Below are 25,604 nucleotides of genomic sequence, written 5' to 3' on the forward strand. Positions count from 1 at the left end.
TCTTCAGGCATTTTGTCTCAAAAAGGCAAAAGGGAGAAATCCTTAACATTAGATAGTGTGACAGTAAAATTTCCACTTCAATCCATACACAGACTAAGCAACATTGAGCTCTGATCCCAAATTCACGAAAACATTTCAGCATCCACAACGGGTCATTTAAGTCCCTTTGACTTCAATGGGGCTTAAGGGCATACTTAAATGTTTTCCTGAGTGATAATCTTGGGAAGAGGGGAGGGAACAACACTGTTATTTAGTTCTCCCCTCCATCCTAGTGGTATCTGGATTTGTGATACAGTAGAACATAAGCCTAAGTAGACTTGCTTCTTTCTTTTAGGGAACAATTATTATTCAATTGCAATAAAATAACAAAAATCTTCTGATTTTGATTCATGATTCTGTATTTTGCAGTGTTCAGATGAAAATTAAGGAATATCCATTTTTCACTTACTGCTTCCACTTCTGCTGGGTCATACCAGACATTAATGTATGGATGCTGTAAGGCTTCATCCACTGATATCCGCTTGGCTGGGTCAATCACTAGCATCTTTGACAAAAGGTCCCTGGCTTGGCTGGCTAGAGCAATGAAACCAGAAGAATACGTCAGTACAAAAATTGCTCCATGCAGGGAAAAGCTTTTTTTTTTTTTTAAATAAAAAAGGATCAACCAACCCCTTCAAAAGTCTTTAAAATGGCCAATATTTTATTCCTTACCATTAGTCTTCATTTGTGTATACATTCACTATACCTAAATACAACAGTAATCCTGAAATATTCACAAAGGATTGAATTTATCTGTACAGAGAGCCTACACAAGGTGATTTGGAGATATTTGTAGCACACCAAGACCCGGGGGGGAGAGAGGGAATAGTCCAAAAGCCTAGTCTCATGAGATTTCCATCCCTGTTTCATAAAAGTGAAAGTTTAAAATAGTTTGGATAAAGATAAAAAAAAATCCATATTTTCTACATACTGCATCTATACAGTATCCATATGATATCTATATGGAACTTCTGGAGGTTTGACCAGCAAGGTACGTCTAACTGAAATACAAAATATAATAAAGGATTTTGTCATATGCAATATTTTTGCTGGGCTGTATCTAGTCACAGAATACTTTATGGTGCATTTAACTGCTTTTGGTCAGGGTAGGTCCAAGAGCAGGTCATATAGTCTGGGAAAAACTGGTAGAGAAAGGCAAAAACAATTTGTAGGATCAGTCCCTCAAGCTGATAAATGGCCAAAGGACCACCACTGCTGCCAGGAATCAGAATAATGTAGAGGTATGCCAGCCACATCTCATTTTGTCCTACTAATTCCTGTGCTAATGAAAGCAAACTCCTATACCAGGTATGAAATACTAGAGATCTAATCTGCATTGTCATAATCCTACTGGAAGCAGACCCATCAAATTTAGGGCCATTTCACAAGTTACGCTTAGGGCAACTTAACTGCACTTAAAATGCAAACTTTTATCTATACTCAAGCAGTAAAACATGTGCAAAGTGTACTCATGTCATAGAAAAGTTATGATTTTTCATGGGAAGAGCATCTTCAGGTCATATTAAGTAGTACATATTCAGCTATTGTTGTACTACTCCATGGAGATAATATAGTATTTGCAGTCCTCCTGGCACCAGCAGGATCCAGTGGCAGGAGCGGCACCCTCTCCCATGTGCCTCCCTTACACACTCCAGCAGCAGAGACCTTGCATGACAGGGGCAGGAACTCCAGGGCTTGTCAATGCTGGTCATATAATGGAGAGGTTGCAGGTGAGAGCATGGATGTGGCAATGCTTACTATGATCTCAGAAAAAACACCTGCTAAGTGTCCTGTGAGACAGGACCTTTAAAGTGAGAAGCTGCCAGTTGTGCACAGCACAGCGGCCATTCCAAAAACTGAAGTTCCAGTCTGTGGGCCACGGTTTGAGTTTTGCAAGATCTCTCCCACCGGGTTTCTGATTTTAGAAAACCAACACAACAGGGGTGTATTGGAGTTTTGCTTACCCAAACAATTAAGGTTCTCAGGCTTATGATAACATATATTCTCTTTGCAGGGCAATGCTTAATACTAAAAATACCCCCAAGCATATCCTTTTCAAATTAAGACACATTTTAGCTTCAAAGGAAATGGATTCTTCCTGTGAAACGTTACAATGGCATTTTTTTGCTATGCCTTACATCACCACAGATTGGCATCTACTAGATGCCAGATTACAGTAGGAAAGGAAAAGTGAAAAGATGCTTCAGCTAGCCTTAAACTGGCTGGTTTGGATTCCTAAAGCATCCTAAACACTGTAGCAGCATGGAGCTTTGCATAGGCTAATTTACTTGATACACACGGTTATGTGAGTTCTTTGCTGCTGTAGCTAGATGGATCCTCACATCCAAACTAGTTCAGATATTTCTACACTTCAGTGTGTCTTATTCCTACACACAGGGCATGCTTACATGTGCAAGTTGAGCCAGAGTAAACTAATTGAGCACAGTAATTTACACCGCAACAGACAGTACCAATGTCTAATTGGACTATCTGACGGCACTGTAAATTAGTCTATACTGGCCCAATTGCCATGCACATATAGATGGTGATGCTTTACTGGGCAGTAAATTAGTCTACTGTGCAGAAAGCACACATGTCAACCTACCCACAGTGTTGAAAACAATGGGCCATATCCTCATATGGTGTTAATATGACCATACATTATCCATATTACTTTGCTTAATTTCTGTGGAGCTATACTAATTTACAGATAGCCCACTAAGCTCCTTGAGATGGCTCACTAGACTTACTCTTATTTGTAAAGTCCATAAGGCTTAAGCCACCAGAATGCTTGTAGGAGAATTTAACTAAATGTGATTTTTTTTAAAGCTACCAAACTGCCTAATTCCCCTCCTCTAATTCCCTCCCACACTCCAAACACTGGTTTGCTATTTATAGTGTAGCATCTAATGGACAGAGGTGTAACAATTGTTAAATGATTTACTACTCCAAATACATGGCCAGTAACAATGAAATACAGAGATTTAGCCAAGAAAGAAAAATAACTTTCTATTTATTCTGACAGAGGGTTGAATAATCACCAGATGGACGTTTATGTTGATGCCTGATTGGGCAAACATCCAACAGCCTATCCTTAGTACTATATTGTGGTCAATATCAGGTACAAGCCAAAACCTCTAATCTGGGACCACAGTACACAGCCATCTGGTTTTCCAAACTAATCTGTTGTCAATCAAACTACACAATTATCTTTTTGTTATTCAAGCTCTTTTTTCTCTGTCAAATTCATTGCTATCTTTTAAAAAAGGAAGTTAACCTCATCAGTTGCTAGCAATATTATCATTCTTGTACTATAACAAAAGGTTCAGAAGCACCTTAACTAAGCATCTTAACTCTTCTACCATTCACAGTAGATCTATGACAGAGAATAAAAATGAAAAGAAATAAAATAGTAAATCAGGATCCTCCACTAAGCATCCAATACTTGTCACATCACACAGAGATGACTAAATACAGAGCCTTTTAAAGAGAGAGGAACAAAACAAGAAATGGTAGATCTTGATCTTAAAAACTGACATTCACTATTTTAAATATGTGTGTTTCCTTTATTCCAAAGATAATGAGTTAATACACAGTTAGACTATCATTTCCTATGCTGTAGTCCCAAATCCCATAAAATGCCATTATACAGTTTCATTGTCAAAGAAGAAAACAACTCAGTGCATCCAAAAGCATTTGTATAGACCTTTCACTTTGCTCCCTAAAAGCTGAGACAACAGTCTTGCTTTTGAAACAGTTGTTAACTGGAAGAGCATTTTGGGTAATGTAATGACAAGCAAATTGCAGGCAATTGAATAACACTGCATATCGCTGCAACAAGCAATCCGAGGAGCCTATGAAGATAAAACTGATACATGCTGAATGTTTGTAAACGGTCCAAAGCTGTGATTGGAAATCTTGTTTATATTAAAACATACATTAATCATTGTTTTTTATTGAAGGTCAATGTCCTGATCAAATTAATCGTGGCTTTGATGCATGATTAAAGTCATATCAGCGCACACCACTATATATATTGTAAAATTAAAATACCTACTCTCACTGAAATTAAGATAGCCTTCTGTTTCACATATGAAAACCCAGCTGCTACATTTTTCATTGTAACAAGACCACTTATGAGAGCTATTAAACTGCAGCTACATCAAAAACAATTTTGCCTGATACCTAAAAAATATATATAGTAATTTTTGTGGTCAGGTATTTGGATGCACTGATATTTACTTTTATAAAAAACCCAAAAAAACAAAACACAATTATGTCATGACCCAAAGGCATGATTTTGTGTGTGCTTCGGCACCAGAATTATCCCCGCCAAGTTGCAGCTTCATTGCACGGGAAAGTTTCCTGTTGCAGAGGAAAGCCCCGGTGCAGGGACGAGTTTCCCGCCTTTTCTGCAGCTTCTTTTGCAGAGTGCATTGCTCATGTTGCAAGAGGAATGCACGGTGCAAAAGAGTTCCCGCCACTGGTATGTAAATTCGTTCCCCGCTATTGGCTAATTTTAAATTATTCCCACGTGGTGGCTAACGATTGGCCTGTTAGCCGTATAAGAGGCTTGAGCAGGTTCCGCCCAAGCCGAAGAGGACTCCACATCCATCTTGTGGGGACTCTGAATACACGGCAGGGTAATAGAAACCCTGTGTGAGATTCAGAGGAGCGTGGCGACCTGATCCATCGCCCACCTCTTCCCGTCTTCGAGCGCAACTTTTATAAGACTTATCTACGATTCTGATTTTGGTGGCTCGTTCACCCAGAGCATCCGGAGCTCTGTTCCATGGAGCCTAGCAACCTCCACGAGACCGTCTGTGTTGTCTGTCTGTAACCGCAACTCAAGCAAGTTTTCCAGCCTACATCACTGCCATCTCGGTGTAAGTAAACAATCTTTAAAACTACCGCTAAGCGTTTGTGCCTAATTCCAGCTCGACGGCCTTCCCTCTCCGACCCGGCATGCCCGGGCTGCTGGCCACAGCCCGCATGCAGCACAGAAAAGGGCTCGGGTCGCTCCCGGCCCGCACAAATTAATAGGGTTCTGAGATCTTCAAAGGAAACTCCTTGGGCTCCCTTATATCAAAAAAATAATAATAAGGATCTAGAACCTCCCCAAATCCCTTATAATAGTAGCCAAGGATCCATTGTACAATATGAGTGGACACGAATCTGACATATTAATCAGTGACAAAATATGTTCCCTAGAGCCCTTAATGCCCCAGCACCATGTTCACCATCACACCTAGAAATGACATCTTGCTATATAAAACCCACACAAGTGTCTAGATCATCCTAGACCCTGAATCTTATTTGCTAACTCATCCCCCAAAGGTAATTTTCATGTAGATATTAATTGCTAAAATGTTTGCCCTATTTTTTTCTTTTGTTCAAGCTTTTTTTTTAACTTGCCTCTTGTGAAAGAGAGCAGTTTTCAGTAAATCATGAGGAGAGGCTAACTTTGTACATCCAAAGGGCATATTTGTTTTCCTTCTGCTATCACTTTTCCTCAAATCAATGGCATTTCCTTTATAATGGAATATTTTTTACCCTCAGTAGCTAAGCACCAACCAAAAGTTATATAAAATATAGAAAACATATGTTTTAAATGGTATTAAAAGCTGATTCAGCTCAGTTAGAAAAAAATGTGTTCTTCCCTATACTCCATGCTCCATCCTTGAACATACCTTTAAGTTTGTTGTGTTCTGAGTCCGCTGGGAACAGAGAATCTGGGAAAAGTTTGGGGAAAGTAAGACCAGCATACTTAGGTCGATTCTCAACATAGTTCCGTACTGTGGGCTGTAGCTTCTTCATGAATTCCGGACACGGTGTTCCCAGCTGTTCAATTACCTTATTCCACTGGTCAATATCTGAGTAGAGGTAGTTAAGGAAAAAAGAATCCGAAGTCTACTAACTTTTTTGTTTGGTTGGTTTCTGGGAACCCTTAAGGTGCTTAATTCCCCCCCAAGATACTTCTCAGTGCCTTGGTTCAGCATTATGCCTTGAAATTTAGTAAGACCTTTACAGCATCAACTTTGCTTATGTGGAAAAACATTGTACATAGGTGACATCTCCAGATATAGAATCCCTGGTGGTTATTGATGATAATTCTCTTTTGCTTTTAAATCCCAGCTCAATGGCTAATACTGCCCCAGTTCACATCCATGTAAATCATGGACCAAACAATGAAGAATAGATTTTTTCAGTTACTTACTTTATTTAAAGTGGACATAACCATCAAAACATCACCATACAAATGGAAGCTTAGTGGACCACAATGGTAGGAAAAGAGTTTTGCGTAGGACAGGCAATACCCTAAGCTTTTCTTTTTGTTACAAGAGATCAAATATTTTTAAGGTCAGTCTGAGGGAGAAAAAACATATTATTTGGAGGAGTGGACATATTTGCAAGAAGTTCTTGGAAGTGAATCATTAACTAAACTGTTGCATATTGTATCTTTACTGTCCCTAGTAATTTATCCATGTCTACTTTTACTGAAGCTACCATCACACCTATTTAGCAAAAGATTGTTCAGCATTTGGCCTAACAAGTATTTCTTACAGAGGAAAGATGTGCCAGACAGACACAGATGTTTTTCTTTCATTTCTTAATGTCATGCATGATGAAGTTAAGCTTAAACACTACTTTGCTACAATGTGTAAGTAACAAGAAACAATTGATGATAAAAGCCAGTTTCTACATGCTTTCATTCTCAACCAAGAAACACTTTACCATTAGGGATTTGATTGGGCTACTCTTAGTTTTCTTGGAATAATGTCATAGATCCTGGATGATTTGTGGCCCTTCCAGTCATGTTCAGAACATGTCTTACTGTGTCAGGGGGAAAAAAAAAGAAAAAATGTTAATTCAAGAAGATGGTTAGAAACCAGTAAGCATCTCCTTATTACTGCATTCATCACATTAATAATTCAAAAAATGAAACAATATATGAACACACACAGTGATGGACACATTGCTAAGAGACTGTCACATGCTTGTAGCTAAGGGTGCTTCATGACAATATATTAGAAAAAAATAGTTTAATATGTCACTCGTTAAGAAGTGCAATATGAAGTTATCCTCATTTTCACTGCTGTGAATTATTCATTGACATCAATTCCCAATCTGTGTAAGTGCTTTCCAAACACTCAGGGCACTGACAGAAGTGATATTTGTTGTGCAACTGGCCCCCTGAAAGTGCTCTACATCTGTGTCCTGACAGAAGAGCACAGCTACAGAGCATTTTAAAAGTGCTTGATCATGCAACACGTTAACCCCTATCTAATGAGGGTTCAGATGAAGGTGCTCCAAAATGGAGCACCTTCATTATCTTCTGTTAGTTCCTGTGGCAATCAGGGCTGAGCTGATGCAGCCCAGCCCCACTGTCAGTGCTGTCTGCAGGATGGGAAGGGGGAGAAGGGAGGGGAGTGAGTTCAGGGCCGGGGTTTGTCAGCCAGAGCTGGAAGGGTGGGGGGCAGGATTGGAGCCCCTCCACCTCACAGCCCCCCCCCCCCCCCAACACACACACACACACAACAGCTCTCTCCCCTCCAGCTCAAGTTGGGCAAACCCCAGCCCAGAGCTCCCCCCTCCCTCCACTTATCCCTATCCAATCCTGCAGACAAACTAGATCTGGGAGGGGAGGAGAGCGCTAGAGGAGAAAGGCTGTAGGCAGGCAGCCTCTGTCTGCTGGATTGGCTTCAAATTGAATTCCCCATTCCCTTCAACCAAACATTAAACGTCTACTGGGTTGGGGAGTGGGGGAGAGAGTCACTTGAGCTCATGGCGCTTTCTGTGAAGTGCCATGAGTTACAGCAGGGAGCTGCATGTCTGTAGTTCCCTCAAGAAAAGTGGTCCTTGGTCTGATGAGCTCACAATCTAGAACAGATAGAGAGGCCAGGGAAAAGGAGCTCATAGAAAAATTATTAAAGACCATGAAAAAAAGTTCAGTTTGTGGTCAATTTTAGAATTTTCTAAGGTATTCCAATTTCAAACAAAACTGAAAATTTCAGAAATGTTCAATAAATTGTAGGATAAAATAAAACTAAATTTGCAGTCAATCAAGACATCAAGATTTCAATAAAATCAAAACTTTCGGTTTAGATTTAGAGCTTTTTCAAAAAGCTTTTTCTAATTAAAAAAAAAAAAACCTCCTGGGAAATTTTAAAATCAAAAGTCATTTCAAACTAAAAAAGTGAACCACTTTTGTTTTGGAAAATGTCAAAACTGAAGAATTTTCATGGATTTGATTTTCTTATTCAAAATGAAAAAATAGTAGTATCAGCATTGTGAAAAACATTGCCCATGTCTACAATTTATATAGATATTCTATTCAACTGGCTCCTGTAATTAAGTATGGCAGCCTTGTATGGACAGAGAGGATGAAAGCAAAGAAAAATAAGTAAGGCAAGCAGAGTTACATAGAGCTTTGAAGATGATTGCAAGGTGTTTAAACTGATTTGATAGCAGGTAAAAAGCCAGAGAAGGTATTATGAAAGAGAAGCTACATGATTAAATTGATGAGTAAGAGAGAGGAGTTTAGTTATGGCTTCATATATGAACTGACAGGGTCAGTATATGTTTTGGGGAAGCCAGAAAGGATTGATAGTAACACAGAAGGGGGAAACAGAGAATGATTGGAAGGGAAGTTCTGTTTGGCACATGTTCAGTCAAAGCTGACAAGAAGACATCTGAGAGGAGATAGGAGGGAGAGACAGGCTGAGATGAAGGACTGAAAGAGTTATTTCCATAGCTGAAAGAGAACTCTTAAAGTCATCAACACAGAGATGATGGCAAAAGCAATATGGGTTGATAAGATCATCCCTAAGAAATATAAGGTTAGAGGAGGAAAGGACCCAGGACAAAGCCCCAGGGAGTTGCCACAGACAGCAGGATAAGGGAGTATAGGAAACTTCTTGTCATCTCATTAGTGGTGTCTGTATATTTTGACTTCCAGCATGGCTCCCATTTTTATGGAAAGTCACTGCTCTCATTTATGTCACTATGGAATCACATCCACCACAGAATCCAAGAATACTATCTGGAAAACTTCTGAGAAACTTTGGGGCAGGAGAGGTCTCCTAAATGTACCACTTCAATGTCAAAAGCATCAACAATCCAAAAATTTGTATAATTTTCAAGATGAAACATCACAATGCTCTGCATTCCCTTTATATTTTTTCATGTCTTTTGCAAGTTCAAAAGGCCTTCTTACCTGCCTTGCTTTTTTTTCAGTTGTTTGATTTGAATGGTTCATTTATCACTGGGTGTATCTACATGAGATGCTTCTGCACAGTTGTTACTGTGCATTTACTTAGTACTTGTATTAGCAAGTTCTAAATAAATGTGCAGTAACAAGAGTTACTGCATCATCTAGTAATTTGCATCAGCAAATACTTTTTAGGTGACTCTACTGCGCAGTAATGTATAAGCACTGTCTGTGCTGTGACGTGTTACTGCACAATATTTTTTGGCTACTGCACAGTCAGCATCTCGTGTACATATGCCCTTTGTTTCCTTACATACTTTTGACTAATCCTCGGCAAACACTACACAAAAAAATACTGTTTACATAATTTGCTTTAATAGTATTCAATAACTTCCTGTCTTTGTTTCCTATGAATATTCAGATGACGAACATTTTGTTCATAGTAATTTTTGTGGAAAGAGAAAGTATTACTTTCTCTACATGAAAGTATTACATTGAGAAATCAGAACCAAATCTCTATCTGCATAGATATTCATATTCATCATCTAGAACGCTATCTACAGGTGTAAGATTTTAATATTTTATTCAAAACTCAGAGACAGCAAATTTCAAAATCTGAAACTCTCACAGGAGAGAAAAACTATATTTTGCCCCATTCTAATCATTGCACCTGAGGCCATATGCAGTACTTTGGACTCGTGATAGTCCAGAAGGTATACCAGGAGGCATTGCTATCTTGTGGTGAAAATGGGAGATTAGGGGACAAAGCACTTGAGGTTCCATCCTGTTTCTGTCACAGACTTGCCGTAAATTTGAGTAATTCACTGAACATGTCCATGCTGCAATCTTCCTTTCTAGAAAATGGCTAGAAAAACTGCGTGAGGTTTAAACTGGGGCTTAATTATTGTTTAAAAAAACCTTACCTCTATAACTGTAAAGAGTTTTAAGTGCTAAGTACCTAATACTGTACATAATAAAAATCAGTTTCTTGTAATATCTAACATATCTATCACACTATAATGATTAGGAATTTCTTCTATAAAAGATCATGATACCAATTCAACAATGAGGCATGCAAATGACATCAAGTACTATACTGCTAAGTGACTTAAATTTCTTGTTTTCCTATGGAAATCCTTAAAAAGGCTGATTATACACCATGGAATGATCCTTACAAATGGTCACATTTGAGGATAGGGTCTTTCTGTTTCTTTTTCTTCTTCATGACTAACGATATTTTTCTGAAATAAATTCTTTTTTCCCCTTAGATTTAATCTGTTTCCAGGTATTTTTCAAGTGAATGTTTGATTTTTCAATATCTTGAAAACATTTCTCCAATGTCAAATATATGACAACATGCAATAACATCTTGGTCCAATTATGGCCATACAGAATCATCACATTTCTGTGATTTGTTTTGCAGAATTACTGAAACAAATTCATTCCTGGTGAACTTCATGGCGTAACTCCATAGGCATCAATGGTTCTACACCAGGGACAAATTTCTCGATGGATACACATTTCCATCATATCACGATGGAATCACGATTTCTGTGGTGGGTTCCCCGCGGGCAGCCGTGTCGCCACAGAAATCACGATTTCTTAACCAATTTCTCTTTTTTCTTAGTCCTGAGAACTACTTGTAACAGATTTCAAATTTCTCTTTTTGACTCCTCCTCCATACATTTTTTTTATTAGATTAATGAAATGAGTTCCACTTCTGCAAAGACTAAAGCATGCTTAACTTTCACACCCTTTTGCTCCCACTCAGTTGAGGCAACTGAAGCAGTGCTTCCAAATTAAGCACACAGCTGTGGCCCTGTTGAGGCAGGGAAGTTAAAAGGCCAACTATAGACCACATTCCTTGCTGGAAAAACTCATGTATGGTTGAATTATGCAGTGCACAGGGTCTCAATAGTCAGTCTTTGATGGATTTATGCACCAGAGAACCTGATCTCATAATCAACATAATCAAGGTTTAAGCTACTTTTTTTTAAAACAAATGCATATGCTCAGGGACAGATCCAGGCACAGCTGCACTCCTCCCCCACCTTTGGATTGCACCACACCACAGGAGCTTCTAGGGACTTGTTAAAGTCCCTAAAACAGGTGAAAATCCTTGTTCCCTTCCCCTGCCTGCTCAAAGACACATCCTCTCCCTGTCTCCCCTGCCTGGCCTTCTCTGCTGTCCTGGGGCCAGGGAAGCACCAGATCTGTTCCTGCCCACTGCAGTGGGGCTGGGCTCAGCTGGGGACAGGGACAATGGCAGCAAGAGTGGCCTGGGGGGTGGGAGGGGTGGGTTCCTCTTCTACTGTAACAGGGCAGGGTTGTGGGGTAACTACTCCCCAGATGCCCTTTTGCCATTGTGTCCTCCACAGCTAAGCCCAATCCCTGCCCAGCCCAGCCAGCTCTGGAGACTCCCAACCCCTGAACAGTAGAGAAAGTAGCAGGCAGGGGAATGATAAGAGAGCAGTTGTGCCACTGAGCAGAGGCTCTCAGAGCCTGATCTGCCCACACTTATGGGGGCAGAGCAGACTAGGAACAGGGGGTGCAGCCACCCCTGCAGTATGGGTTGCTGTTCCCACACACCCCTTTGGGAAAATCCTGGATGCACCCCTGTAGGTCTTTTTCTATGGCTTTAAGATAGATTTTCCTACAGTGATCCAACAATTTTTTTTAATTGCAGATCTATCAACATGTGCATGATGAGCCTGATTGGGCAAGGTTCTGATTGTTGAGGATTTCCTACTGGGCCTTACAGTTCATCCTCTTTCCCGGACTGCTCAGAGCATTGCAGGATCAGATCTCCTTAGCCGGAAAGAACCTTGTGAGGGGGCTGGATTTGGTTGCCATAACATGTTAGAAAAGCATGCCTTAAAAATGTGTTTTTCCATCATTTGAAAGAGAGCAAATGTGTGGCAGCAGAGTACTTCTGAAAAGGACAAGCGAACTGAAGAAAAATAGACCCAGCTGTATAGGAAATGTTGTGCAAACTTATCAATGTATTATAAATATATATGAGGAACATGACTTCAATTAAGGAGCTATCCTGAACAAATCAACAGTTTTTCAATGGCTGTTTTCTAAGGGGTTATTGCCACATTAAAGTACATTTAATGGTTGAATTAAAGAGTCTTTTAGTGATTTATTTTTAACAAATAGGCAGGTATGCAAAGGAAACCCCATTTTCCTTGAATTTTTAAAATAAAGTCTCACAAAACTAAAATCTATTTGTCTAACAGCTGGAGTATCTACAGTGCTCCATATTAATCTGAGTGTTTCAATTTATTTCCCAACTACTCCTGGACCAAGCTTTAAGATGGACCAAACTGATGGCAATGAGCTACACTGAGTGCCACAACCTAACACCATATTTCCATAGATGCAGGTGGGGTCCAATCCACCTCCCATGGCAATCTATGGGAACTTTGCCACTCATTTCATTAGCAGAGGATCAGCCTGTATTTCAGTCCAATATCTACCAAATCTATAGACTGAGGGCTGGAATTACTACATTATTGTCAGTTAAAATGAAGAAAATTGCTATTAATTATTTGTATTATCATCTGATTTCATTTCCTCAACACTCTTCAGATATTAATAATCATCCACATAAAAGATAGTTACGTTTATAAAGGCAACAAGAAAGTAGCAAATTTACCTAGGGAGCTGGCAACACAAAAAAATTGCATCCAGGGAGATTACAGTAGAGAGAGCTGGTTATTTCTGAGTTAAAATACATAAAGCCCTCTCTCTACAATACCCTCTATTTTTTGTTGTTGTTTTTAAGCAGTGTTAGGGTTACATGAATAATAAAATCTATAAACTTATATTTATTCCTGTTGTAATTCCATTACATTAAAGTCAAAGGAGTTATACCAGGGATGAACTGAGCTCAGTAACTGCCATGTATTGTATGATATAAATTTCAGACTTATACATATTTAAATAATGAAGTATTTATTGAAGTATGCATAGAAATCTCGATGGTAGCTTTAATCAGGAATAAAAAGAATGCCTCAGCAAAGTAAGTACAGAACTGAAGAGTAACTAAAAACCCACTGGGACCTTATGCTGACTGATTCAGAATGTGTTTAAGTATACTTCACTTCCTTCATTCTACAGAAAGTATCATATTTCCATAAAATATTCTTATTTATTATATCAGGGATAGGGAAGGCTTATTTGTTTCACATTCCTTTTCAAAATGTCATAATGGAAGTGAAGTCCATTACAGTGATTTAAAGAGAGGATTCATAGGCATTTGACTCACCCAACCAATGCAATCCATGTAGTTAAAAAATTCTATTTCTAGAATTAGAAAAAAATGGGCAGTCCCAGATCTGAAAACGGTTCCTTGTTAAATAATATTGGCTTTCTATTTATAATGGTCCCCATTAGAAAAAAAATCAGTGTTGACTACAGAGTAGATTCTGAGTTGCCATTCTTTCTCTCTAAACTTTTGCATTTAAGATTTACTTTTCTGTGGTAAATATTGGTGTGCCCACTTTATAATATATCCTGAACATGAAAATATTTTCATGTATAAAAGAAAATGATGACAAATAATTAATAAACAGAGCCATGTATAGCAAAATGTAACTAATGAACAAATGGTCACTGGCTGCTATCAGCACAAGGGGCTTTGTGTTCTGCCTTCCATATGCTATACTCACTGTGTTTTCCATTTAAGGCTCTTAACAAAGACAAAGGTATTATAACAAAGTGTAGGCTTGCAAGCATTTTGTAATGGGAATTAACCTAGTTATTTACATGCAGCACAAATGGATATTAGCTCTAACCTATGAAGAAAGGGGCTGAGGGTAAAGGATTGCCAGTACCTATGGAGACCAATGGCTGCTAGGAAGGATACGATCAGTGCCAGGAAACAACACAGCACCTTTAATCATTTCTCCCATGATGCACCCTACTGACCACATGTCAACTGAAAACAAAAATGAAATGAAGGTAAACAAGAACATAGCAACAGAACAACAAATAAATGAGAAGACTTATCCAATCATGGCATAGCATAGGAGCCTGAAGTTCACCCATTTCTGTAGGAGCTGTGCTTGTGCATACAAGTCTCACAAGAGTCTTACAGGGCTGAGAAAAACTGACTTGGGTACATTTTTTAGATGACAGACTATAGTATGAAACCCTGGAAACTGGGAGAGACCCATGGCTAGCTACTGCATTTTAAGGCAACTTTGCAATTATAATTAAATGATTCATTTCATGCATTTTTTAAAGTTCTTATTTGCATTCATTACCTAGGATCATACTGGTTTGTATTGTAAATGAATGCTAGCCTTTATACTCACTGGGGATATGCAAATCACTTCCTTTTTATCCTTACAACTACGGGACATCCACTCATATTTTTACAAACCAGGAGCCACAAAAGAAAGCTTAGACTTTATGAAACATATCCACCTCTTAGAAATGTGAATAAAGTGTATTGAGCTCATTCAGTTTCAATAATGTAAGCTGCTCTGAGGCTGCGGGCTCACTCCCAGTGACTCTCAAAGTAGATTGTTCATAATAGGGTGTCCTTAGAATCTCAGAAGATTTTCATTCTGCTGGATGGGAAATGCTAACTTTAGAATGGGGCAGTTCGTGTCTAAGTACTAAATTGCACCTTTGGACTACAGTTCAAAACAAGTCTAAAAACTAATTCCATTCACTTTGCTTCAACTAGGTTACTCATTATTTACACTGATAATAATGAGAAGAGAATTAAGTACTTGAAATTTATCTTGTAGTAAATTGGTATTGTCCCCACTGTCATTGCCAAGGAATAAGAGTTATTTAACATCAAACGGAACAAACGAATGAAACTGAACTGCTTCTGCCAACTTTATTCTATCATATTCCATGGTTGGGGTGGGGAATCTAGAGATGGGAATAGGAGACATGTCTCCCTGTGCAGCAACTGTATGGGGAAAGACAAGTGCCATGTTGTTCATTTCCACTCACTCTTAGGATTCCATACTGAGTTTGATTTTGGAATGGCAGCTTAAAGTTGGTATGATTTCCAAGGTTGCACTTACTCTGGAAATCGTAGGCTGACCAGGTCTTACCATTGCCTGCTGTTTGAATTAGCATGTGAAACTTTATCAGCACAACAGAAAAATAAACAAACAAACAAAAATTGCTATTTGCTTGGAAGCAAAAAGCAAACCCAGAGGTGTAAATGACTACTGCTTTCATCACAAGCTAAATGGCATGCAAAATATCAGGAAAAGATAAGAGCAAACAGTTGTGCTGTCTATCCATTATTAATGCATCTTGTCTTAAGAGATTTTTGTCTCATTGCATTACACTTCCAAACCTCCAGAAGAAAAAGTCTATGGAAATTAATCTAATGGTTTATTGAACTGTAAACTCTCTTCACTCCATAAATCAGCTATGGGAGAATTCCTTGTATTGCTTTTGAGGCTTTGTGAAAGAAATCTTGATAAAATTTCTAAAGGCATAGGGACTGAATATGCACCTCAGGACATTACCCAATGCCTGAAGTGAAAAGAAGTTCAGTCTCTGGTAATTGGTTTTGTTTCATAAACAGTTAAAAGTCCCTAAATAGACCCCAAATTTTTCACTGTGCATGTTTATCAGTAGGGATGTTTAATAGTATGAGACTAAAGGCACCATTATTAGTGTCCTGAATATTATTAAAGTCCTGAATAGCCCTAATTAGGGATCAGAGTTCTGTTGGCCTAGGCTTTAGATAGAAATGTTGTAAAGGGACTTAAATCCTAATCCTTGATCTAATTAGGAGTCAATCTAAATTGAGAGTAACTCCAGTGAAGTTTTAATACTGGTGACAGAAGGGAACCAGGCTAAGATTTGTAAAAAGCCTCCTTTGTATGTGGGAGTAAAACATTTAAGTACCTTTGTAAATCTGAAGCACAGCTCATGAACATCCTGACTTCTTTCTTTATTCACGGAGTTCAGACATCAGCACTTTTAGTTAATCGTATATATTTGTGCTGCTTCCACTAAAGTAGCATCAAGGTGAAATGGTTTGCAGTGCTGCAAACTGAAAGTGCATTTTGTGCCATGCCATGCCCCAAAGCACTGTAGAAAATTCACAAAAATCCCCAGATCATATAAAGCTTGTCACTCTTGGATCCTTTACAGACTCAAAGCAAGTGCCTCAAAGGGTTGCAAAAGTATAACAACCACTCTGGGGAACCCAGGTTGAGCTTCAGGTAAATATTGGTCAAAGTTTGGATTTGGAAAGATTTGAATGATTCTACGTGAAACTTAACAATTTCAGTTGATTTTTACTTGAGAGTTTAGGATCTCTTGAACCTGAAACATAGAGAATAAGAATTCACAATGACTGAGTACAAAAATACATGTGCATGAACATCTGATTTGAAGTTGCTGAGTTTTCTGTAATTCCCATGAGAACACCAATCATCTCTGTGGCCTAACCTACTACATGTAAACTTTTATTATTTTTTCATAATCTTCCCAAACTACTGCACAAAGATGATCTGCTTAATACCAGAAAACACTTTTCTGTTTCTTAATTCTAAAAACGTGTCCATTTATCTACATGTTCTGTGGTCATATGTATTTAAAATAACATCATGAAGAACTCTCTGCAAGCATCATCTATCCTCACCTTCTTGAATCCAAACTACATTCTCCTCAATTTATTCTCTTCTGAAAATAACCTGCCATGGGAAACTGTAGCCAGATAATATCTGGGGGAAAAAAAACCTTTTAATCTTCAAGCCAAGCACAGGTTCTGGGCCACCACTGCTACCTTGCTGTTCACAAGCAGCTGCAATTCCAATAAGATTCTGGAGTTCTAAATTTTGGTCAAACTACAGGCAAACTCTTCCTTGATCAAGACAGCCAAAATACCCTTTATCAAATCTTCAGATTATTTCCCCTAAACAACAAATTTTCTCTTGAGTTAATCTTTGCCTGTCTCATACCCCATTCTGCATTCCTGGTTCCACACAGATATTATGCTAAGATTACTTTGAAGTATACCTGGGTATGGCATCAACCCTGTGGAAGCAGCTGGTCCCATTTCCATTCAAGAAAGTTTTAAGAAACATGCAAAGGGCATCCCTCTGCATGTGGATCATGAAAGTATGATCATTCTCCCTGTTAGGTAGATGAACTGAGCTCAATAACTGCCATGTATTGTATGATATATATTTCAGACTTATACATATTTAAATAATGAAGTATTTATTGAAGTATGCATAGAAATCTTGATGGTAGCTTTAATCAGGAATAAAAAGAATGCCTTGGTAAGTACAGAACTGGCATCCCATTTCAGATGAGATGTTGCTGAGGGTGAGTTTGGGTTAGACAGGGACCTTGCTTAGCTGTAGAACTGAGCCCACAGTACCATGCATTGCCTTGGGAAACACATCATCTGCTGCTGGACATGGACATGCAAGAAGCAGCAGGAGTTAGTGGTCTCCCTGCTCCAAGCCCCAACCACCAGCTGCATCACTATCACCCCCTGTATCAGGACCTGCCTGGAGAGGTTCCTGAAAGATACTGTGTGGGCCATGTACATTGATGACCTGAAGATGAAACCTGACCAGGATAAAGTCTTCAAGGTCACTTTGAAGTGGGATGCCAGCAACCACGTTATGCCTCACAGAAACTTCACATGCTTACAGACTTCAACTTCTTATACCGGGACCATCTCAACTAGCTACTGCTTGATGGCACCATCTGTTATGGATGCTAGGACAAGCAGTGCCAGAACTGCATGTACAATAGTGAGACCCTGCCCTATGCCCTGTGTGAATACAATCTCCATGCAAGAGTGTGGCAACTGCATTGCGATGCCATCCAGGACAAGCTGGTGAAGGCCATCTTGGCATGGGTCAGGATGGTAGCTCTAAACCATGCCATCCCAGGTTGTGCCAGCCAGCTATGACTGGATATCACTGTAATGGAGAAGGACAATCAAAAAGTCCTTACAACTGACATGATTATCCTATTTGAGAACTGGTAACAGAATTCTGTTGAAGCCTGGGAGTGAATGTTGTCTAAATACAAGCCACTGGCTGATACCGTGATGAAGAAGGGTTATAATATGATGGTGCGGTCACTGATTGTTGGGGGACTTTGAGCATGGGACCTGAGCAACAAGAGGGTCCTTCAAGGCTTAGGAGTCGTAAAAATGATGAGGCACGCAATGGCTTCCAATACCATTCAATGGTCAAGGGATATCCATGTCAAGCAAATCACTGGCCATCACCAATATGAAGACAGCCACCAGAGACCACCAGCAAGAAGCAAGACCAAGGGGACAGACTGAACCCTTCGTACACATGCCATTAACTGACAAAGACTCATACTGTCTTTGACCATTCCACACCCCAGCAATTGTACACTACATACTAAAACCATTATCTAAGAATGTCTTGCCACCTTACAATTCTGTACTGATGCAACTACTATGCATGGAGACGTACCTCTCTTCCTAGCACAGCATGGCACTGAAACTTCTTAACTCCCCATACCTCAGGCTAACATAGGCTGCATGACTAACTGCATGTCTTAGACTGCATTAACATGTACCAACAATGAAGCTGGGTAAGGTGATGACTAGAAAATGGTAATTAGAGGTTTGCTTTTGGTAACTGGCTTGTAGGTAAAATACATATTGCATTATAACAATGGTCCAGGGCAACAGCAAGGTTTAACTGATTTCTAAAAGCCTGCTTCTGACAGTTTCTTCAAGACCCACTGTGTTTGACACAGGCAAGCAGCAAGCAGACTCACAGGCTGGGAAATTAATGACATAGAATCATAGAAAATTAGACCTGGAAGGGACCTCAGGAGGTCATCTAGTCCAAACCCCTCCTCAAAGTAGGACCATCCCCAACTAGATCATTCCAGTCAAAGCTTTGTCTAGTTGGGTTCTGAAAACCTTCAAGGATGGAGCTTCTACCACCTCACTGGGTAACCTGTTCCAGTGTTTTACTACCCTCCTAGTGAGACAATTCTTCCTAAACTTCCCTTGCTGCAAATTGAGACCATTGCTCCTTGTTCTGTCATCTGCCACCACTGAGAACAGTCTAACTCCATCCTCTTTCGAACCACTCTTCAGGTAGTTGAAGGCTGCTATTTAGTCACCTCTGTCTCTTCTGTACGCTAAATAAGCCCAGTTCCCTCAGTTTTTCCTCATAAGTCATATCCCCCAGCCCCCTCACCATTTTTGTCGCCCTCTGCTGGACTCTCTCCAATTTGTCCACATTCTTTCTGTAGCAGAGGGCCCAAAACTAAACACAGTACTACAGATGTGGACTTACCAGTGCTGAATAGAGGGGAATAATCACTTCCCTTGACCTACTGGCAACATACTTACCAATCTAGCCCAGTATGCCATTATCCTTCTTGGCAACAATGGCACACTGCTAGCTCATATTTAGCTTACTGTCCACTGTAACCCCCAAGTCCTTTTCTGCAGAGCTGCTGCCCAGCCAGTCAGGCCCCAGCTTGTACTGGTGCATGGGATTGTTCTGTCCTAAATGCAGGACTTTGCACCTTTCCTTGTTGAATCTCATAAGATTCCTTTTGGTTCAATCCTCCAAATAGTCTAAGTCACTTTGAATCCTAGCCCTACCCTCCAGCATATATACTACTCCTCCCAGCTTGGTTTCATCTACAGACTTGCTGAGGGTGCACTTTATGCCATCTTCCAGGTTGTTGATGAAGACATTGAACAAAACTGGCTCCAGAACCAACCCCTGGGGCGCTCCACTTGATATCAGCTGCCAACTAGACATGGAGCCATTGAACACTTCTCTCTGAGCCTGATGCTCCAGTCAGTTTTCTATCCACCTTACAGTCCATTCATCCATCCCATACTTCCTTAGCTTGCCTATGAGAATGTTGTTAAAGATCGTATCAAAAGCCTTGCTAAAATCAAGGCACACCACACCCACAGGTTTCCCCACATCCACAGAGCCAGTCACCTCGTCATAGAAGGCAATTAGGTTCGTCAGGCATGACTTGTCCCTGGTCAATCCATGCTGACTGTTCCTAAACACCTCTTTCTCCCCCAAGGGTTTTAAGATGGATTCCTTGAGGATCTGCTCCATGATTTTTCCAGGGACTGAGGTGAAGCTGACTGGTCTGTAGTTCCCTAGATCCTCCTTTTTCCCTTTCTTAAATATGGGCACTATGTTTGCCCTTCTCCAATCATCTGGGACCTCTCCTGATTGCCACGAGTTTTCAAAGATGATGGCTAATGGCTCTGCAATAACATCAGCCAACTCTCTCAGCACCCGTGGGTGCATCTCATCGGGCCCCATGGGCTTGTACAAATCCAGCTTTTCTAAGTAGTTCCTAAACTGTTCTTTCATTACTGAGGTCTGCTTACCTCCTCCCCAAACTGCCAGGTGCAGTAGTTTGGAAGCTGACCTTGCCTGTGAAGACTGAGGCAAAAAAAGCATTGAGCACTTCAGCCTTTTCTGCATCCTCTGTCACAAGGTTGCCTCCCCCATTCCGTAAGGGATCCACACTTTCCCTGATCTTCCATTTGCTACCGACATACTTGTAGAAACCCTTCTTGTTACCCTTCATATCCCTTGCTAGCCCCAATTCCAATTGTGCTTTGGCCTACCTGACTTCAACCCTGCATGCCCGAGCAATGTTCTTATATTCTTCTCTAGTTATTTGTCCAAGTTTCCACTTCTTATAAGCTTCCTTGTCATGATTTAGTTTACTAAAGAGTTCCCTGCTAAGCTAAGCTGGTCTTCTGCCATACTTGCTAGTCTTCCTGCTCATCAGAATGATTTGTTCCTGTACTCTCAGTAAGACTTCTTTAAAGCCAGCTTTCCTGGACTCTTCTCCCCCTCAGTCTGGCTTTCCAGGAGTTCCCCGAGTGTGTCGAAGTCTGTTTTTCTGAAGTCTAGAGTCCTTACTCTGCTGCTCTCCATCCTTCCTTCCCTCAGGATCCTGAACTCAATCGTTTCATGGTCACTGCTGCCCAAGTTGTGATCCACTACTACATTCCCCACCAATTCTTCCTTGTTTGTGAGCAACAGGTCAAAAAGAGCATGGCCCCTAGTTGGCTGCACCAGTACTTGCACCAGGAAGTTGTCTCAATATTCTCCAAAAAATGTCCTGGTGCAAGTGCTGGAGCAGCCAGCTGGGGGCCATTCTCTTCATGTACCACAGTGTTCCATAATATGAGGTAAAGAACTTCACTACGTTGGCCAGGTTACAGTGCCCAACTGCACGGCTCTTGAGATTTCTGGTTTTGGTAGATGGAGCAAATTAGGAGAAACTGGAAAGAACCAAATTAGCAAGTAGTAAAGTCCCTTCTGTTTAAGATGGAAGGCTTCCAGGCACTGGGCCAACTTTTCTCCAATTTGTATTCCATTTAAAATTATGTAAGTTCAGTGAAAGGTACAAAACTGACTGTCATTGAAGACAGGAGTCTCCCACTTATCCACAGAACAGGTATAGAGGCAGCAGCAGTTTTAAAAACTTTCTTACACTGCTTTGCCAGTGTGTGAGCTCTGGCCCACAAGAATGCCCCCAAAAGGTGAGAGGCTAGTTTACACTCTCTGTGATTTCATTCTGTTTGCTTACAGTGTGGAGCAGTCCCATTTGTGATGATCTATACTTCAATCAACTACTTTTCAGTGGACACTACTTCTGTCCACTGAAAAGAAGACACAAACCACCCTGTTTGAAAAACTTCTTTCGGTAGCACAGCTAGAGATGGGATTTCTCAAAATGTAATGCTGGATGTGCTCATTTGCATGCCTACAGCCTTGAACAGTTAAGAGGTCAATGCTGTTTCATACAAATGCTGAGGCCTGAACTCTGGGAACAAGTCTGAAGGATTGTCAGTGCATAGAGTTCACATCTTTGAGTCCATTTTAAAAGGGATTTGTTGGAAGGCATTCTGCTGGGACACTTCAGCTCCTCATCATTATTAGAGGTGATGGTCCCAGATCCAGAAATGAATCAAGCTGCACACTTGAAATTCACAAAGTTAAAAAAATAACTGATATTCTGGAGAAGCAGGGAAACTGATCTAGCTGATAGTAAATCTAGTATATCTGAAGATGGATCCATTAGCCACATACTGTCCTGTTGTAACCATGGCACAGCATTTGGGGTCTGTTTTATTTACTTCAACATAGCAAAAAAACCCAAACAAACAAAAAAACCCCACCTTTTGAAACTTGGAATGCTAAAGTGCAATGAGTGAGATCTCACTGAATCACAGAGACTGACTTAATAACCTAGAACAGCCATGCTTTGGAATGGAAGGGCTAATGAATTCCCCAGTAAGTGGGACATTTGATATTCCTCTAGAAATAGATAAACTGATTTACTAAAAAAAAATTACCTTAAAAAATCCCTCCCCCTTGCTCTCCAAATCTTAGCTTGCCTAATTTAGCATGAAATCAAAGAAAAGACTATTCTTCTTTTCCTGCCCTCCTGGAATCTCTTCACTGGTTTCCAACATTTTTTTCAATCACATACAAATGTCTTGTTCCAGAAAACAAGGATCCACGTAGCTCTGCTCTGTTTATATCTTTGCTCTTATCCTACTGTCCCCAAAATGTCCCTTTCTCTCATTACAACTCCATGCCTTTTTCAGGCTTTCCAATATGCCTGAAACAATTTTTCTCTTCCTGAACATTAAAGTATTTTGTTCTTGTCCTCCAAACCTTACACTTTCTGGGTATGGTTTCTCATATCACACACCCTTTCTGTGAGCCAGTTATGTATTTACACATTGGCAAGACTGTATATGGGAATAAAATGTAGGAAAAAAAAACAGAGAGAGAAATCTACAAGTAAAAATGACTTTACAATCTGCTTTCTTGTAATAAACTGATCTCAGTTTTGTGTTCCCAGATTTTATAAAACTGCCTCCCCCTTTCCATGGAGCATCATGTCTCCCCTCTTAATTTGGTCATCTGTCTACATTAGGGCCAAATCCTGTAAAGGTTCAGTGTTCCTTGTGAGGGATACCAACCACCCTCAACTTCTATTCAGTTTTAGAAGTTTACAGATTTCAGCAGTTCACAGCAGGTGTTTAGCACTCCATAAGGCCTTTTCTTAAGAGTGTAAAGCCATTTAAGCAGGGGCCTTCCTTTCATTGCTGATTTGCACAACCATGCCCACCACTACTGTTTTATTTAAAACACTAATTAATATGGCTTTATCACAATGACAAATTAAGAGGGGCTTGGATACCTTGTTGTCTACTTCTAGTTTCTTATCTGTTAAAGAAAGCCTCATTATACTGTGAGCAATGCTGTACTTATGGTCTGCTCTAGTTCAAACCTGAAGTCCCAGAAATCCTTTAAGAAAAGCTGTTCTTGTGAGATTTCCAGCCTAACTTTACAGGGTCACTTGGCCCAGACTCTTGGTAAAGGAGTCTAATCATTTGGATGTCTATTCAAATGGAACATGAACTCTGAATCTGTTGAGGTTTGCTCATACTTTGCATTTCCCTACTCCACTGATGTTTGCAGTAACAACTAGCTGTTTGGGCTCTAGCTAATTACTGAAATGAAATTCAGCCCTAGGCAGAGGGCCAGCATAAGACCTAACACTATTTAAGTGATCCTGCATAAGAGAGATTAGATGGGCTTTAAGTAGGATATAGGCCCACAATGGCTCTCTGTCCAGAGGTAAATAAGACGTTACAAAGCAAAGTGCTAAGCATTTACTTCTCTGTAAATGAGTGTCCCCAAGCCCTATAGAAATTTATAAGAGCTGAGTGCAGGAAAGATTTGTCACGAGGGACTCAGCAATATCGCAGAATATCGCAGAATCAGACCCCAACACTAAACTGACCAAGCATGACAGAATAGTTACTTGGGATGAAAATGTGCATGCGTTATATTAGTCTTGTAAGCAGTTTACTATATTTCTCAAATGTCACATCATTTTTGGGCATTAAGTGAGATGAGGGTGTATGACATAGCCTTCCTATGGCAGGGAAGAAACATACTGTAAAACTATTAAGCAAACCTCTATAAATAATATGTTATATTTCCAATATCAACTCTGATCTCTGACCCCTAAATAATGACATTCCCATCAAACAAAGGGTTTCAGGCAGTTTACTTTGACAGTTGTCCTTCAGTAAATCCCCCTAAAATAAAATATTTTGGAAAGCTAGATTTTAAAAATTCAGTACACGTTCTCTATAAAACTTTATACCTGCACTGTAAAAATGGTTATAAATTTTAGCAGGGGATTTGATGCATACAAAGTCAGTGTATCAGGTACAGGCTTCATGCTCTAGAAACACCTTTCTTATTGGTCTGAAAGTCCCCTAAGTATCTGAAGTTTTTTCCCTGTTTCAGTGTCCAAAAGCTCCTCAGAGGGGGCAACTACCCATGCAATTAATACAACACAAACTCCAGTGCCATTTGAGTCAGAGGAAACTGCTTCCAGCCAGGCAGTGTCTACACATGCACTTGGGACAGCAGCAATTAGAGCTGGGGCAGAGAAGGCCCCCAGCTAGATGGGCTGACTAGGTGCTATTTACACCCACGGTCAGCATTCAGACATGAGCTTCAGTGCAGTAAATTACTCCACTGTAAAACAGTACTTTGCCCAGTAGTACTATCTTGTGGAGGAGTTAATTTACTGCACACTAATATCGGTGCACGTGTAGACAGTGACACTTACTACCAAGCTAATTAGTCTACTCCGCAGTAAAGTGCACATGTAGATGCACCCAGCCTGATCAGCTAGGCATTGAGCTCTCACCTCAAACCCTATTTGCATTTAGAATCTGGACACAAAAGTCTTTCAAGGGTAGATCTTCTCTGAGATGGTCTTGGTAAAGTGTTTGTTGTCAAGGCAAGTAGGTGCTCTCTGATTACCAAGAACAAAACACAAGTTGAGATCTTACCATGAAACATTTATCATAAATGATTGCTCAGATGTATATGATAGCTTAAGAATGATATTTAAAGGTTTGCTTTTGGGGAATTGGCTTATAGGTATATGTATATACATAAGAATGCTTCATAATGGGCAGTAGGGGTTAATTAATTTTTAAAAGCATGGGTCTCACACACAGTTTCACACAGCCTTTGAAGTAGACAGGCTGTCTAACACAACAAAGACACATAGTCTAAGAAACTGGAGGTATGTACCACACTGTTCCATAACATGAGATGAGGTGATACGAGCTTGCAAGGCCAAAGAGGGGGGCCTGAAATTCCTGTTTTGGGAAGGGTGTGCATGTGATGAGCTTGGAATATGCTGATGGAATATAACATAGATAATGTGATAAACACAGAGAGAGACCAATCAGAGATACCCATGGATTGACTAAAGAGTCATCAAGAGTCATCAAGAGGGAAAG

The 25,604-nt window shown here is 40.0% G+C and overlaps 1 protein-coding gene across 12 annotated transcripts in view; it reads right to left on the reverse strand.

Moving 5' to 3' along the window:
- Window positions 1-25,604, reverse strand: part of LOC102374542 (mitogen-activated protein kinase 10) — a 258,167-nt gene that overhangs the window by 57,422 nt on the left and 175,141 nt on the right. For 10 of the 12 annotated variants that reach the window (XM_025197293.1, XM_025197289.1, XM_025197291.1 and 7 more), the window contains 2 exons: window positions 5,730-5,912; window positions 449-573 (listed from right to left, as the gene is read on the reverse strand). In XM_025197293.1, the coding sequence (XP_025053078.1) occupies window positions 449-573; window positions 5,730-5,912 (308 nt within the window). Of the gene's footprint in view, window positions 1-448; window positions 574-5,729; window positions 5,913-6,793; window positions 6,874-14,091; window positions 14,196-25,604 lie in introns of those variants that run through there. The other 2 variants (XM_025197290.1, XM_025197294.1) reach the window with 2 other exon arrangements.

This window comes from Alligator sinensis, unplaced genomic scaffold (genome assembly GCF_000455745.1).
Source record: "Alligator sinensis unplaced genomic scaffold, ASM45574v1 scaffold125_1, whole genome shotgun sequence".
Taxonomy (NCBI): domain Eukaryota; kingdom Metazoa; phylum Chordata; order Crocodylia; family Alligatoridae; genus Alligator; species Alligator sinensis.